The sequence below is a fragment of the Calliphora vicina genome, chromosome 4, assembly GCF_958450345.1.
Source record: "Calliphora vicina chromosome 4, idCalVici1.1, whole genome shotgun sequence".
Lineage (NCBI taxonomy): Eukaryota > Metazoa > Arthropoda > Insecta > Diptera > Calliphoridae > Calliphora > Calliphora vicina.
Genome location: NC_088783.1, coordinates 38,033,283 through 38,049,741, shown reverse-complemented (window position 1 = coordinate 38,049,741; position 16,459 = coordinate 38,033,283). Strand labels below are relative to the sequence as shown.

At 29.7% G+C, this 16,459-nt stretch overlaps 2 protein-coding genes across 4 annotated transcripts in view; both read right to left on the bottom strand.

The window, feature by feature from the left end:
* Graf (GTPase regulator associated with FAK) overlaps window positions 1-7,575 on the bottom strand; it is a 223,747-nt gene extending 216,172 nt beyond the window's left edge. For 2 of the 3 annotated variants that reach the window (XM_065510207.1, XM_065510210.1), the window contains exon 1: window positions 7,174-7,575. The gene's annotated coding sequence lies outside the window, so the exon portion shown is untranslated. Of the gene's footprint in view, window positions 1-7,147 lie in introns of all 3 variants that reach the window. The other variant, XM_065510208.1, reaches the window with a different exon arrangement.
* Window positions 7,576-13,111: 5,536 nt separating this feature from the next.
* On the bottom strand, window positions 13,112-14,510 carry LOC135957841 (uncharacterized). The gene is made up of 4 exons (XM_065508648.1): window positions 14,350-14,510; window positions 14,113-14,282; window positions 13,858-14,052; window positions 13,112-13,790 (listed from the first exon to the last, which is right to left on the bottom strand). The coding sequence occupies exons 1-4, from the start codon at window positions 14,508-14,510 to the stop codon at window positions 13,252-13,254; spliced, it is 1,065 nt and encodes a 354-aa protein (XP_065364720.1). The 3' UTR covers window positions 13,112-13,251.
* Between the last annotated feature and the right edge of the window lie 1,949 nt (window positions 14,511-16,459).

Here is a 16,459-nt window from a genome sequence, read left to right as displayed (position 1 = left end):
GATTTACTAAATTCCAAATGTGCCAATTTGTGATTTTGTTCGAATTGTATTTGGATTATCAATGAGATTTTCCATATTGAACGAAATTAAATAAAGAAAAATGGGTAATTTGTAATCTGTATCCAATTGTACCAAAATCCGAATTATTCAATTATTTAACAATATTCTAATAAATATGTTTAATTTTAAATAGTACTTAATCACTTTTGAATGCGATTTATAAAGTAAATCCAATAAATCCACTGAACGTGTATCTTGAGGACACTGAACACATGACGTTCATGAATAGGAATTTATTTGTCTCCTACGAGCATCTTCAAGTATGAGATTGCAGTAAATGGCTCATTTAAGATTCTTATTCAAAGTTAGATAGATATATTTGATGGGGTGTGTACTATAGAGGTACATTTCCTCTCGGAGACCCATACGATCCATTGTGATAGCCTTAAGAAATATAACTCGGTGTGAAGAGAAGAAATGAAAATGGAGGGAAAATCCCACTTCAAAGAAAAAATAAGAAAGAGAAGAACAGGATATACATACGTATATACTGGGATTCACATAGTCCCGTTACCTAAAAATAGCCAGCCTATTCCCCTGATAAAGCCTAGTAGATTTCCTAGATCATATCTAGCTATATCCCCCAGTTCTTCATGGAACCTTTCCCCTAGCCATTTTTGTCTGAGACCCTGTAGTCTAGAACTGCTACACAGATTATGTTTCACTGTTTCTAGTTCCTCAATATCCTCGCACAACCTACAGAAGTCCTGTACGCCCATATCCCATTTACCTATGAAGGCTCCACTCCTACTAAAGACCTGAGACTTTTCCTCTCCAACTCAATTAGTGTTCTAGTTATCTAAGCACGCAACTTTTTCCAAATAGCCCTGGACATCCTGCAATCCGTCCTACTATACCAGGATTGGTTCGTAGAGTCCCGGAAACTTTCAAAGATCAACCTATAATAGTGGCATATAGGAGGTTTAACTTCCCCGTCCCTACTAATATAGTCCAGATCCGAATGCTGTCTGGCCAGTTCATCTGCTATCTCATTCCCCTGTATGTTACAGTGTTCTGGTACCCAATACAATCTGATTGTGTATAGTTCCATTAATGCTTCTAGAGCTTCTAGAGTGTACGATATGGCATTTCAAAGCCCTCAGTGCTGCCTGACAATCTACTTAAATTCAAAGTTAACACAGACGATTCAATTAAATAGTTATATTCAATTAATCCAAAGAAATGTTGAAACATTCAATGATAGTTGAGGAAACCTTGAACTGTACAACAATTGATATCTAAAGTATGCAAATATCAGATGACTGTATAGATCTTCCAAACCAAATCATCCAAAAGATAGTTTCTTATTATAAAAAATCAAGACGTTTTAACACCGTTCCATTAGAGGAACTTAAATCGAACAATTTGTACATTCTATTTGTCGGAACTCTTTGGAGAAAAGTGTAAAGATTACTCCAACATTCATTTACCAGAACTCTTTGGATAAATAAGGAAAACCTGAGAAACTTTTAAATGTTTTTTGACAATACATATTCCTTATGTAAATAGGTGGGTCATACATAATTTTGTCTGATACAGTTTGTAAGAATATAGCTTTTGTAAGAACTTCTGCAAAAACTGTTGAAGATGGGAGCCAGTCTCTTTGTATGCTTACCAAAAACAAAGAATTTTCCTAACCAATGTGAAATATCCAAGCTGATCAAAGAAACCAATTGATCAGTGACAGTTATTTTGAGATATTGGGAGCATTAAGACTTCAGCTTAAATGGCACTACATACATATATAAAAGTAGAGAAAAATTGTCTTAAATTGTTAAGGCAACGATTCAGTCTCAATTCCTGTAAAAGTGTTTTTTCACCTCATGAAAAATATTTCAATATTTCATTTTAAACTCGACTGAAAAAAATAATTTTCTAAACATTTTCAGATTCGTTCCGTTCATGTCGATAAATCTAACCGAAAATACATTCGAAAAATATAAAACAAATATTTTTTCAATTAAACCACAGCGTAAAATTGATTAATTTAAAAAAGCAAAAACACACTAATATTTAAAAATAACGATCGTTTTCTCTCTTCTTTACTTGTATTTATTTATTGTTACTGTTTTTTAATTAATTTCATATTTTGTTGCTGTTTTCATACAAAGATGATTCACACCGATTATAGAAAATTATCAAATATATAATTCGTATAATGAAAGAAAATAAAAAAAATAACAAAACAGCGGGGAACAATAACGATACAGGGAAGAGTAGAAGAAGAAGAAACAGTCTATTAGTAATAAAAAAACCACTATCAAAACCGCACTTTGTACAGCGATCAAATACAAGGTTCTTTTTTTACACAAAAACACAACAACTACTTGAAAGAAAGATAAAAACTCTCACTATTTTGTTAAATATTTGCAAAAGAAAATAAGTAAACATAGAGAAAAAAGCTAGTAAAAATCGAGCAACATAAGGTCATTTTAGAAAAGGGAGAGGAGGAAACAATTGATATTTGAAAACGATTAAGAGCATACATTTAAAATAGATCATTAAACACAAAAAAGATCACTACTAATAAACACTGCAAACTAGACAAAGAGGAGTATAAATATGATTTAAAATATTTCTAGTGTTTAGTTTAATCACAGGTTGTTGTTATTAATATGTTTTGTTTTGCTTAATTTTTCTGTAGTATTTTTTGGTACTACAACAATATTTGATGTGAATACACAAAATAATAATAACAACAAACGATAAGGATGCCAACTAAACATATTTATGAGAGTTGTTGTCTCGCTATGTACGTGTGTGAAATGTACATGAATCGTGACATTTCGGTAATTCTGTGATAAGCAACAAATCATGTATATATGAGATTTTATTATACACAATGAAAAATGGGTGTTGGAAAAACATCAGACACTCGTATACCCACTCTCTCTCTTTCGCTCTTTTGTAATTAAGCGAAGAAAAGAGAAATCGGAACTTAAATTAAAAAAACTGGATTTTTGCCTTAAGTAAAGAAAAAATAATAATAACATCCATATAAAATGTAAATAACAAAGAACAGGATTGCGAAATAAAAATATTGAGGAAATGGAAGAAAAAGTACTTTTAGGGACTTAAAAATATAACAGTCAAAATAGTTTGGCAACCGAATTGCTTCAAAAATCATTTAATAATAAATTTAGTCTTATTGGAAGTATCAGATCACCTAATTCATGTAGTCGACCGTTTGAATTAAATTGAAGTGATCTGTCACTGAACACTGACACTGATCTGTTCCTTGAGAGGTTGTTGTTATTGTAATAGATCCACTTTCCAGGAGGAATACTTCCTGGGTAATACAACTGACACTGAGTTAACAATAAATGGCAGAGTGGGATTCGGGTCTTTTCCGCAGCGAAATTCCAGTAATCATTGCTAAACCACATAATTCATGTAGTCGACCATATTAACTTAATGTTCATTTTGATCATTAAATACGATGGCATTATTACAAATGTCAAAAGTGCAGAACAACTTGTATTCCTAGAGTGAAGGGATTTTTGCAGAACTTGTTAGTGACTTTTTCCTTGAAAGGTTGTTGGTTATTGTAACAGTTCCTGTTGCCGAGTTAACAACAGTTAGCTGAGTAGGACTCGGATGAAAACATTGAAATGTTTCTGTCATTTATGTTAAAATTTATGGATTAAATGTCTACCTTTATGACATTTAGACCAGTTAAGAAAAAGCTGTAGAGGTTAGAACTCTTAATTTCCTACCCAGTGTAACAACTTTTGTTAACGATCGATAACTCTGCATTCCAAAAGCACCATCATTGCCACAACATCCGGGACGAAATCAATCGGAATTTTCATCAGAACTACCGATCAATTTGTGGTAGATGCAGTGTTAATCACAATGCTCTTTCAGTCACTTATTAAGCTTTCGTGAAAAAGTAATAGGATTAGCAGAACTAATCCCTTGACTTTTTCGGGTAGGATCAAAACCTCTGTTGCTTCTTTAGGAATCGTTAAAGGAAGAGGTTTTTGCATCCTTGATTGCCTCCCAAATGTAAAATGACTCATTATTTGAGTTCCCGAAGTTCTAGTCAAAACTGTATATGGCTGATTGTCACATTTAACTCTTTGTATCCCAAACAATTTTTTAATTCTGTTACTTGTTTGGAAAGGAAATAAATTAGGGAATGTTTAGATTGTAATTGTGCGTTATATTCGTTTTTTTTCGACAGTGTTGCATCGGCATTAAGAAATTTGATGTTTGCGCTCCTGCAGAATTGCTTCAAGAGAATATTCATTATTGATTTGACCTATCACATTTTCGTAATATTTTAAAGAGTTTTTAAAAAATAAGAACACATCTCCTACAGAAATGAGCTCCTGAAATTGAGAACTTTGATACACTATTGAAATTGATACACTTATGCAATAGTTCCGTAATAACTTGAAGATGTTGACTGAGAAAAGATGTTGAAGTTTAAAAGATCTAGTGCTTAATGTGTTAGTTCCAATATTTTTGGTATTACAGTATTGTAGTGGAAAGAAAGCTTTTGATTTCCAAGAGCAAATAGTTGTCACATTTAAGCCGGCATTTCCTAGTAACTTAATTTTATGTTTCTTTTATAGGGAAAGGAGTTAAAAAAGTGAAGACAGGTGTTAAATTTTAAAGATGTACAGCTCAATTTATATTCGCTTTTAGAAATGGGTCTAGTATTTAAATGGATTTTAATAAAAAACTAATTAATAGTAATTAAATGTATTCTCAATCTGGTATGGGAGAAAACTATAAATTTTATTTTAATCCCAAAGTTCCAAAAATTCAAGCGCTTGAACATTTTGTTGGAATTTGACTTGACTGCAAATATAATTATATTTTAAACTTGAAAAGTATATATATAATTCAAGGCTTGAATTATTATTGCTTTCAACTTGAATTCCATTAAAAATGCTTATTGGAATAAGTTTACATTTTAGAGAATTTGTTATACTATCAGAATCAGATTTATTCTGGCTTGAGTTCAATTTTACTATGTAATAATTCATAAATAATTCAAAAATTAAATATAATCTACACAATTTCCAAATAATGAATTTTCTACACTCCAAGAGCGTTATCATCAATCATTATTGTCCAAGATCTAATTTAAACATCATCTATTTAACACTCTATTATTGAGAAATATAAATTCATATTTCGTTACAAGTTAACTTGTGAGTGAGAAGATATCACTTATGGGTTTCTAAGTAATCTAGAATGTAGTCACATTAAAAGGTTATATTATACCTACTGCACTTTTATGTGAGTAATTCGTACAAAATGGTTTTATACCAATTGTGTTGATATAATTCTCATACAGTTTATTTTATCTTTGCTTAAGTATACTGAAGTCCCTATTAACTTAGCGTGAAGCCAATTGTCACTTTAGTGTCTCCGAGTAATCTAGAGTGTAGTCACTTTAAACTTTATTTTAAATTGCACTTTAGAAAGTAGTTATTTTACCAAAATCAAGTAATAAATTGGAGTTTTTGAAGGAATGTTTGTTTACAAGTAATCGGTTATTAGACTGTATAGAGATGTCTTTTAACTACGGGTTTTAATTTCCCGACCTTTTAGATTACCGGGAATCGAGACATTTTTTTCTACATTCCCGGGTAACCGGCTATTCCCGAAACATATAATGGTACTGTAAATTTGGAATATTATAGCCAAATTTCATATAAAAACTTAGTGTTATAATTATTAAATATCCGGGCTTCGAATTATTTAATAAAATTTGAGCTTTATTCACTAAAATCTTAATCCGTAATTAAAGAATGTCAGCTTTTCATTCCATAAATCCATTCATAATATATAATTTTTTAGATTCATTTAAACTTTGTTTAAACTGAATTAATATTAAAGTTAATTAATAACAGAATTTATTCAAACTTTTAATATAAAATTTTTGTTAAATCAAATCATTTACAAAATTAATTGAAAAAAATTGTCTTAAGCCTTTTTGTACTAGATTTGAATTGAAGAACAATTTAATCATTTAATAAATTTTTGAAGCTATTTTGTTATGGGCTTGAAGAACAAATTTAAAGAAATTAGAATGACTCAATAAGAAATAAATTCTATAAATAATGAATTCACTTTTTAAATTTTCATACGAAAAATAATAATAAGCGGTCTATTATTGCCGAGATATAAGCAAAAAACTGTAATAAACTTTTCAATGTTTTTTGTGAAAAAATAGAGTTTTTAATTCACGGGATTCCCGACTAAAAATCCCGAGAATTTGTACCGGAAATTCCCGGGATTAGAGATCTTTGGCTAATTTTTACGCTATAATTTGTTTTTGGTTATTCAAATGTATACTTCACATTTAATGTTTGCACGCTACTTTCCATGTTAAAATTTATTTTTTGGTTTTCATTGCACCATTGTGCTAACAAATATTCAAATATACCAAAAAAAAGTACCATCCTTTTGTTGCAACTTTTTATCCCTGTCACCGAGTTGTTGTTGTAGAATTGGAAGAGAATTTTCAAGTAAACTTGACTTGTAGACTGTCATGTTTGTTTTGTTATCTTTTGGTTATTTCTTTTTTACAAATTCTAAAGGAATTTCTGGTTTATTTTTCGCTGGCTGCTTGCTGGTGATAATTTTTGCAATTTTCCAAAAAAAAAAACGAAATTTTTGTTTGTGTTGTATGTATACGTTACAGTGTAAATAAACTGTCTGTCTATTAAATTGTATCTAAAATTTATATTCACTTTATTTACAAAAATTTAGCAAAGCACAAATTTTTCCATCATATCACCACTAATTTGATTACATTTCTGTTTTTTTCTTCTTTTCATTAAATAAACAACTAAAAATATTTATTTGTTTTAATACATTCGAATGTGTTTTTATTATTATTGCTGTTTGGCTAATATTTTTTGCGTTTTATGTGTTTTAGATAGAAAGATAGATAAACAATTTCACTTTATTATTATTATTATTTTCTTCATACCAAAAACAATAATAGGTATATAAAATTTACCGCAAATATTTGTTTTATACCTATAGACAGACAAATTTGATATTTCAACTAATTATTTATTCATTATTATTATTATAAAAAAGAAACCCTTTTTCACTTTACTTCTCTTTCCATACAAATCCACTCACTTTTCACATTTATTTAGTTTAATTTTTTTTTGTATATTTTGTTGTTGTCTACATTTCCCGGTAATTGTTGCTGTGGTTTTTTATTATTTTTTTTTTATTTGTTGTCGTTGTTGTTATATTTGTTGAATGTCACCACAGGCAACGTCGTCGTACTACGATACACAAACAATAAATACGGTTGATATTATTTGTTGTAATCAGTTTGGAAAATAATTTTAGTATACCGAGATAATAATACTCGTCGTTGTCGTATTAGTTAGATTTATTATTATGTAAAAAAGCAACAAAATACAAACAATTGTAGTGTATTTTAGAAATCAACGTATACTTCTCGAGTAATTAGTTGTAACGTTTTACAAAGTTTCCGTTATTTCGTTTAATACCGCCCGAATGCTCATTGAAAACTGAAATATTTTGTAGATGTACTTTTTCCATTCATTCTCATACACGGCGCAACAACAAACAGAGATAAAAAATTGTTTCTTATTTATGTGTTTGTTTGTGTATTTGGTTTTTTGATTTTGCATTCTTCATTCAATTTGGTTCGGAGGAAAGTTGTGTGCACACACACAGCAACACTATATTGTCGGAATGAGAAGTATGGAAACAAACTGAGATATGAAACGAAGCATAATGTGAGAGAAGAGAGAAAGAAAGAGAGTCTGCATGGAGAATTATTCCAGGCAGGGTTACCGCCTGGCAATTGGTGATGGCAATTTTTTTTATATTATTTTTTCTTCTTCAGTGATCTCTCGATAAAAAAATTATATATAATATTTGGAAATTTTTTCTCTAAATTTAGAGAGAAAAAAGTTTTAAAAAAAATTATTTTTTTCACAATTTTTTGGGGTTTTTTTTTCAAAAAAAATGTTTTTTTTCAAATAAAATTTTTTCAAAAGATTTTTTTTGTTTTTTTTATTTGTAATTAATTTTAACAGAAAAAAAAAATTTTTTTCCAAAAATTTTTTTTTTGTTTTAAAAATTAAAAAAAATATTTTTTTTTTATTGTGAAAAAAAATTCAATAAAAAAAAATAATTTTTAAATAAAGAGGAAAAGATAATAAATAAATAAATAAATAAATAAATATTTTTTTTATTATTTTTTCTTGTAAAAAAAATGTTTGAAAAAAAGCTAAAAAAAAACAAAAAACAAGCGAAACAAAAAAAAGCAAAAACACAAAAAACAAACAAAACACACACAATACGTTTTTTTCTTTCGGAGTAGTAGTAGTTGGAACGAATGAGATTGAAACAAAAAAGTAAAAAAAATTTGAAAAATAACGACGAGGAGATGATTTTTCGCCTAAAAAAAAGCTTTTTTTAAAATTGGAAAAAGCTTTTATTTAAAATTGGAAAAAAAGCTTTTTTTTAAAATTGGAAAAAAAGCTTTTTTAAAAAAAGCTTTTTTTTTAGGCGATAAAATTCCCGTATTCTTTTTTTTTAAAAAATTCGAATAAATACCACGAACCGGGTTTTGTATTTAAAAAAAAGAAAGCAGCAAGCAGACGACGGACGGACAGAGAAGACGACGGATGACGACAGACAAGGGCGACGACGTCGTCGCAGGAAAAAAGAAAGAGAAAGAAGAGAGAGAGGAGAGAGAGGAGAGAAGACGACGGACGACGACGAAGAAGGAAAAAAGAGAAAGAAGAAAAAAAAAGGACGACCGACATACAGACAGACGACGACAAAAAAAAAAAACAAACAAACAGAAAAAAACAAAAAAAATAGAGAAAAAAATTTTTTTTTTTGTGGTGTAAAAAAAATTCGTGGTGAATAAAAAAACAGTGGTGAGAAAAATCGTGGTGAATAAAAAAAATAGTGGTGAAATTTAAGAAATTCACCACAAGTACCGTTATGTCAAATTTTTCAAGGTCATTGCAAATTTGTCATCCTAAAAGTATGCTGTGACTTTTTTAGTTTTTACTTCGTTATGTGGTTGTTGAATTCGCTAGTAATTTTTTGTTATTTTACTATTACCGTTTTACCCATATCACTGCTATACCACTAATTTGCGTATGGTTAAGGTATCAGCTATATAGTTAAGTTGAAGGTGTTAAATTAATAAAAAAATATTTATTGTTCGAATAAAGTTGCTTTTTTGGGTTGTAATTTTTTGTAAAACCAAATGACAAAAACCATATTAAAATGAAGAGTTTGTAGGAATGGGTAAGTAAATCTCATTGGAAATGCTCTTTCCTTTGGAGATTTTATTAGTATAAATAAAATTATTTAGTTAGCTTTTGAATTCAATGTACATATTGAGAAAATGAACTCAATCTGTGATCACTTAAATTTTATTCCAACATCTACTTTTTATAGGAAAAAGTCGAAAAATCTTCAATCGTCTATAATGTTTTAAATAGGCGGTCTTTTTTATTGAGAAAATAAACTTTTATTATTTCATTCCAAAATTCTGTATTCTGTATGAAAAATTAAAAAAAATCTGTAAATAAATGCTGATTAATTTTTATACGAAAAATTCAACAATCTTTAAATGTTGTTATTTCTTAACTTTGCACTATATGTCCAAAAGCCAATTTTGAGTCAAAAATTATTTCCAAGGGATCTAACTTCATAAAACTTTGTGTTTATAGATAGCCCTGTTGCTAAAATAAGCATTTTAAAAAAATTGGCAATAAACCCCCACCCCTCTTTTCTGAAAGAGGGGAAAAGGAATCAGCACTTCACTAGCGATAGTCTGTATTAATATTAATTAATTAACTCTCTCAAAGTACTATTTAAAATACAAAGCATACATACCTCTAACTAACTAAATAAAAAAAAGCTAAATAATTAAAAGTTGTCAAAAATTCTCAACGTGGCGGCAACGCTTTGCGATTGGAAAATCAGATTTTGACAGCGCGTTTAATTGTGAAGTTAGTTGCAAAACACAATAATGTAAACACATACATACAAAAAAGGAGAACATTCGTAATTCAGCTCTGGGTGGAGGAAGAACTCGCGCGTCATTGCCATTATCGTTTAAGGGCAATCAGGCCGTCCTTTTTTCGCTGCCTTCGAGGGATTGCGTTTCACTCGCATTGGTTGATGGTTGGCGTCGTCTAACTGTACCGCGTTACGGTTCTTCGAAGTTTTCACATTAACCACATGCATTCGTTTTGGTTATAATTTATAACCTATAATTTGTCGTGGTGGAGTACCAAACAAAACTCAATTTGGAACACTGGTGGAGTACCAAACAAAACTCATATTGGATTTTGGTGGAGACCATAAAACTCAGGAGTTGAGTTCGAGAATTCCGACTTCCTATACGAAGGTATAGGTCGATGTGGTAATTCCTGGAGGAGACTCTTAAAGGGCGTAAGCCAGATTTGCTGATGGCGGTATTTTTAGGCCAAATTTAACTTAAAGCAAAACAAACAAACAAACAAACAACAAAAAAGGAGAAACAAATAAGCAAGAAACTCATTTTTTAAACATTAATATTTTTTGATTTTTTAAAAAATTTTAATTTACAAATCACGGGTTGTTATATTTATTTTTTGATAGCCTTGTTTTTATTGTTTGACGTTGCGTTCCCGCTCTTATTTAGAGGTATGACATTTCAGCGTTAAAGCTAAGCCGAAAAAATGTTCCGCCTTTCGCTCTTATGTAGGCCTTTTACTAATTAAACATTATATTAAATAAACCATACTAATTAATACATTATAGATTGTTTTAATTAAATGTTAATTATTAAAAAAATATTATAATTTTCTAAACTTTTTTTTATTTAATGCTTTTTATTTTTGTAAATAATTTTTGAATATGTCAACAATTCATCTACAAACTACATAATACAATAATAATATAATTAATAATAATAATACTTGTTAATTTACATGAGATCTTTAGACGGGTTAAGTTTCGTTTTCAGGATTTGTATCACTTTATCGTCGACAAGGAAGATTATCGGAGAGAATTTCTCAAGCTAAAAATATCACTACTAGTTGTTTAAGTTTGTTTCATTTTTAAACGATAATTAGTTTTTAATATTTGTTTTAATTTTTATACAATATATAAAACTATTTATCCGAATATCGTTGTTTTCGAAAATAAATTTAATTTATTCGTTGTTTCATTGGAAAAATTATATACGGTGTTCAAGTTTTGATACGTTTCTGTTGCGTTTAAGTACGACCCGGGGCACTGGGTACATATTTTTCGGATGGTTGATATTGCCATTGGGCACAGATTTGCTCCTGTTCGGTTTGATTGTAGCCAGCTCTGCAAAAAGTAATTTATTATATTTATAGAGAACTAAATAAAATTTACTTAAAAGTGATAGAAATTCTAAGTAAAATCAATATTCACGAGGGATTTAAATAAAACATTTATGTAAAATAATCAAATAAAAATAAAACAAAAGAAGTAATGTAGATTTTTTTTAAATTTTATTTTTCAAATTATAATTAAAATACTGGGGGGATTGAACTTAAAAAATAATATTAAAACTAAGGAAATAATAATATGGCAATAATAAACTAAATTTTCAACCAAGGAAAAGGAATGCTCTAGATAAATAATTAAGAGTAAGGATTATCAGATTTTTACTATATTTTATATACAGAAATTTCTCAACAGTTACTACAATAGCAAAATGTTTCACGGGTATTTTAAAAGATACATTTTTTCTCAACAGTTTTTCTAAAAGAAAAGGTCTCAACATTTTTTTTAATAGAAAACTAGCTCAAGTGTTTTTCTAATATAAAAATGTCTTAACATTTTGCTGGTAAATAATGACTCAACAGTTTTTCAAATAGAAAAATATATCAATCTATTTTGATAAAAAATGTCACAAGAGATTTTCTAATCGAAAAATGTGTTCAGAGTTTTTCTGATAGAAAAATGTCTCACAGTCTTTCTTATAAGAAAATATCTCAACAGAAAAATGTTTCATCGTTTTTGTGAAAAATGACTCAGCAGATTTTCTGATTGAAAAATGTCTCAATAGCTTTTCTGATAGAAATATTTCTCAACAGTTTTTCTAACAAAAAATATCTTAATAATCTAATACAGTTTTTCTAATAGTTAATTGTCTTTACAGTTTTTCTTATAGAAACATTTCTAAAAAAGTTAGACATATTTTTGTTATCTAATACCCAACATTGTACTGATATAAAAATGTCCTAACAGTTTTTCTAATATAAAAATGCCTTAACAGTTTTACTGATGTCTCAACAGGTTTTCTAATAGAAAAATGTATTTTTTACTGATAGAAAAATGTCTCAACAGGTTTTCTAATAGAAAATGTCTCAACAGTTTTGCTAATACTAGAAACATTTCTTAACAGTTTATCTTCAACAGTTATTCAACAGTATTGCTAATAGAAACATTTCTCAACAGTTTATCTGATAGAAAATTGTCCCAACAGTTCTGCTAATAGAAAAATGTCTCAAATGTTTTTCTAATAGTTAATTAATTGTCTTACAGTTTTTCTAATAGAAAGTTTTACAGATAGAAAAATGTCTAACAGTTTTTCTATTAGAAAAATGTGTCAACAGTTTTTATAATAGAAAATGTGTTAAAATTGTTTCTCTGGCAGAAAAATTACTCAACAGTTTTCTAATATAAAGATGACTTAACATTTTGTCTAACAAAAAATATCTTAATAGTGTTTGAAATAGAAAAATGTTTTAATAGTTATTTTAATAGAAATATCTTAACAGTTTTTTCTAATAGTTAAATGTCAGCTTTTGAATAGAAGAAGTTGGACAATTTTTGTTTTATAAAAAATGTCTTCACATTTTTATGATGGAGCTCATTTCAATAATTTTTTAATGAAAGAGGTCTTAAAATTTTTCTAATAGAAAACTGTGTGTGGCTCTGATAGAATATATCTAAATATTTCTCTTATAGGAAAAAATATCATAATATTTCTCTGCTGAAAAAATGTATTACCAGAAATATATCTTAATTACTTTTTTAAAGAAAATATCTTAACATTTTTCTAATAGTAAAAATCTGACAATTCAACTCAATTTAAAAACTACAATAACTAAGATACGATACTTAAACTAAATGGACAGATAGGTTTAAAATTATAATTCAGTCTTGTTTTAAGAAAAAATGGATTCAATAGTGCCAAAAATTATTAGGCGTTACAGCCGATCTATATCGATAACTAGATGAAGGTCTGGGATACTGATAACTTTGCGGTGGTGGTGGTCGCTGAGAATTTCTTCTATAATAATTAGAATTTGCCGGCAGATCTCTGCTGACAGGAGAATTTAACGTATTCCATACCCCCCTAGGGCTTTGAACAATTTCACGAAATAAATTTTTAGCGGCCAAACCCACCGAAGCCAAAGTTACACCCACACGACGTTTAACATTGGAAAACGGATTGTCATCGGCTAGGGAACGACCTGTTATATAGTTATTCGGAGGAGAATATTGATTGCTAAAACCGTAGGGTTGAGATAATATCTTCTGTATGAGATTGCCGGCATTGGGTGGTATATATAAATCGGCTGAACGGTATTCAATGTCACATTGATTGGCTCTATAAAAGAAATTCTCATACCTTTGATGGGCCGAACAGGGACTGCGTTCTTGGAAGCAAGTCACCTGTACAACATTGTAAAATATGGCGCCCAAGGTATTAGCAGTTTCTATAAAAAATATAAGAAATAAATTATTTACTTTATAAATAAATATGAATTTATATAAATAACTTGCCCGTATTTAGCGACTGCAAACAACGTCTTAAACGAGCATCACAATCACAGTGAGATCGTGTAAAAGTGCCGGTATTGCATAGACCGCGTCTACATTCTCCCACATTCAAGACATTCGGACAGTTGTCATGTTCACGACAGCACCTATCCTCATCAGCATGGTAGCCCAAGTCATTGTAATCGGTAGCAGCGGTGCCTTTTTTAATTAATTTATAATTAAAATTTAAAATATAACATTTAATTTTCTTAAACTCACCCGGTCCACACCATTTAGTTCCCGGATATATAAAACCCAAACCTCCTCGAAACTCAGTGCCATGGGAGCCTGAATTTAAACATACTTCCTCCAGTTCCATTACAGATTCTCGTGGTACTTGTCGTATGCGTCTGGGATCGGATTGTAATAACATGCGCTGTATATCACCTCTGAGAAAGAATTTTTAAAGTTTTAATAGTTTTGTGTGATTAATTTAGTTTTTTTCGTTATACTAACCGATCTGTATGCATTTTACAGAATGGATAGCGTGAGGATAGTTCCACCATCACCGTCATTGTTATATCGGATATTAGAACAGCCGAGCTGTGTACCGGTTTTATGGGCATCGTTACAAAAAGTGCTACAGTCAGCACTAATATGAAGAGCTTTAGAGACATGCTGAAAGAAAATTGAAAAGAAAATATTAGGAATTTGTTTTAATATGGACACAAAATTCATACATAAGTATTTCAAGAAACAAGTGACAAGTTTGTATTTGTGTTTGGTCATTAGAGTTCTTCATGAGAATTCGCGGGAATTCCGCAAAATTTTCAATCCGAAATCCTTGGAAATTTTGCGATAATTCACAGGAATTATTTATTTTCCTTAGTTTTATGTGATGTTTTTTGAACTTCACTTTCTCTAAAAGATGCTTAAAGCTACAAAACAAATGCAGAAGATTCGTACAACAAAAAGGAATTAACCCAAATAGACCAATAACAGGTTCATTATTCAAATTATTCCAAAAACTCGTGAATGTTCAGGGCTGTCACAGAATTCTATTCCGATCGAAAGTGGAATTATTTTAGTATTTTGCTTTTTCACAAAGAGTAAAACGAAAATGGAATAAAACCACCTTTCTGAATTGAATTTTGTTTAATATTATTGGGTTTTTTTGCTTACTTTTTGAGAATTAACAGAATTAATTGGAATCTAACGAAGGTAGAACAAAATCTAATGGAAATTAAAGCCATTCCGATACAAATTACAAATGGTGACAGGTTTGTATATACTAGTGCATATTCCTATAAACGCACACTACTTTTTTTTCGAGATTAACAGCCATTTTTAGGGGTACTTTCCTATAAACGCACTTTAATTTATGGGCCACTGTAGCATTAATAATGTGTGGATGATCCTTTGTTATGGATTGTTTCAAAAATACAGCCTGGCATTGATTCCACTAATTTTTTAAGCAGATTGGAATCAATTTCCTCCCAGACTTGTTTAATTCTTAGTTTCAGCTCTGTCACAGTCATTATGCTTCCATTCTGGGCATTATTTGCATAAACTTTACGGGCAATGTTCTCCATTGGGTTTAAGTCTGGACTACAAGCCGGCCAGTCCAACAGAGGAAGGCTGTGTTCATTAAACCAAGATTTCGATTGCTTAGAAACATGGATTGCAGCATTATCTTGTTGGAATATGCAATCTTCATCCATTTTTTCATCCATAAATGAGAGAAGAGCATCTTCCAACAGTTCGTTATAAATCGCACTATTCATTTTTGTCGGAACAAAACATATTTTCGACTTGCCAACTGCAAAAAACGCTGCCCAAACCATAACACTGCCACCACAGAAATTACGTTTTGACATCCGAACATCGTTTGATCTCAAATCGTGCCAATAGCATGAATAGGACGGTCTAAATTAAATTTTTTTTCGTCAGAGAAAATTACCTTTTTCCTCTTACCTGTCCATTTCACATATTTCTTGCGAATTTTAGACAATTTTCTTTATGGTGCTTTTTTAGCATTGGTTTACATTTCGGCTTTTTCAATTTTATGTTTTCATCGTTTCGTAAAATGTGTGCAACGTGTTTGGAAGTCACTGGAAGATTCAATTTATTCTTTATTTGTGTGGAATTCAATTTGTTGCGAGTTGCTTCTTGTTTTTTTAGATTAAGTTGTCTTCTTGTTAGTTTTGCATTTTTCTTTGTAGGTTTGCGAACTCCATAATTTTGACCTTTCTTCATGAAATTTCGCACCACACTTTCCGAACCATCGATTTTACGTCCAATTTCTCTATTGGAACATCCTTGGTCGTGAAAAAATTTAATTTGAATCTTTTTAAATTTATTGATTCAAATAGAAAAAGTTGCAGTAAATTGAGATGTTACTATTAGAAACGTACCTTTGGTTGAATAAAAAAACTAAAATTGATAATATTTTATTTTTGGTAACTTTTTTAAAAACAAATTTCATTTCAATTTCGTCTGCGTTTATAACTTAAAATAGCACCAAGAACATTTTTGATCGCATAATTAAGGCAAACAACAAGAATAAGAAAAAAAACTTGTTTACTTTCAAAAAGTACCGTTAAGTTGTCTCTCATTAAAAAAGTAA

Coding starts and splice junctions, on each gene's coding strand:
- LOC135957841 (XM_065508648.1), bottom strand. CDS start 14,510: ATGTCTCTAAAGCTCTTCATATTAGTGCTGACTGTAGCACTTTTTGTA. Junction 14,053..14,112: donor AACTAAATGGTGTGGACCGG/GTGAGTTTAAGA, acceptor TAATTAAAAAAG/GCACCGCTGCTACCGATTAC. Junction 13,791..13,857: donor TTTGCAGTCGCTAAATACGG/GCAAGTTATTTA, acceptor TATTTTTTATAG/AAACTGCTAATACCTTGGGC.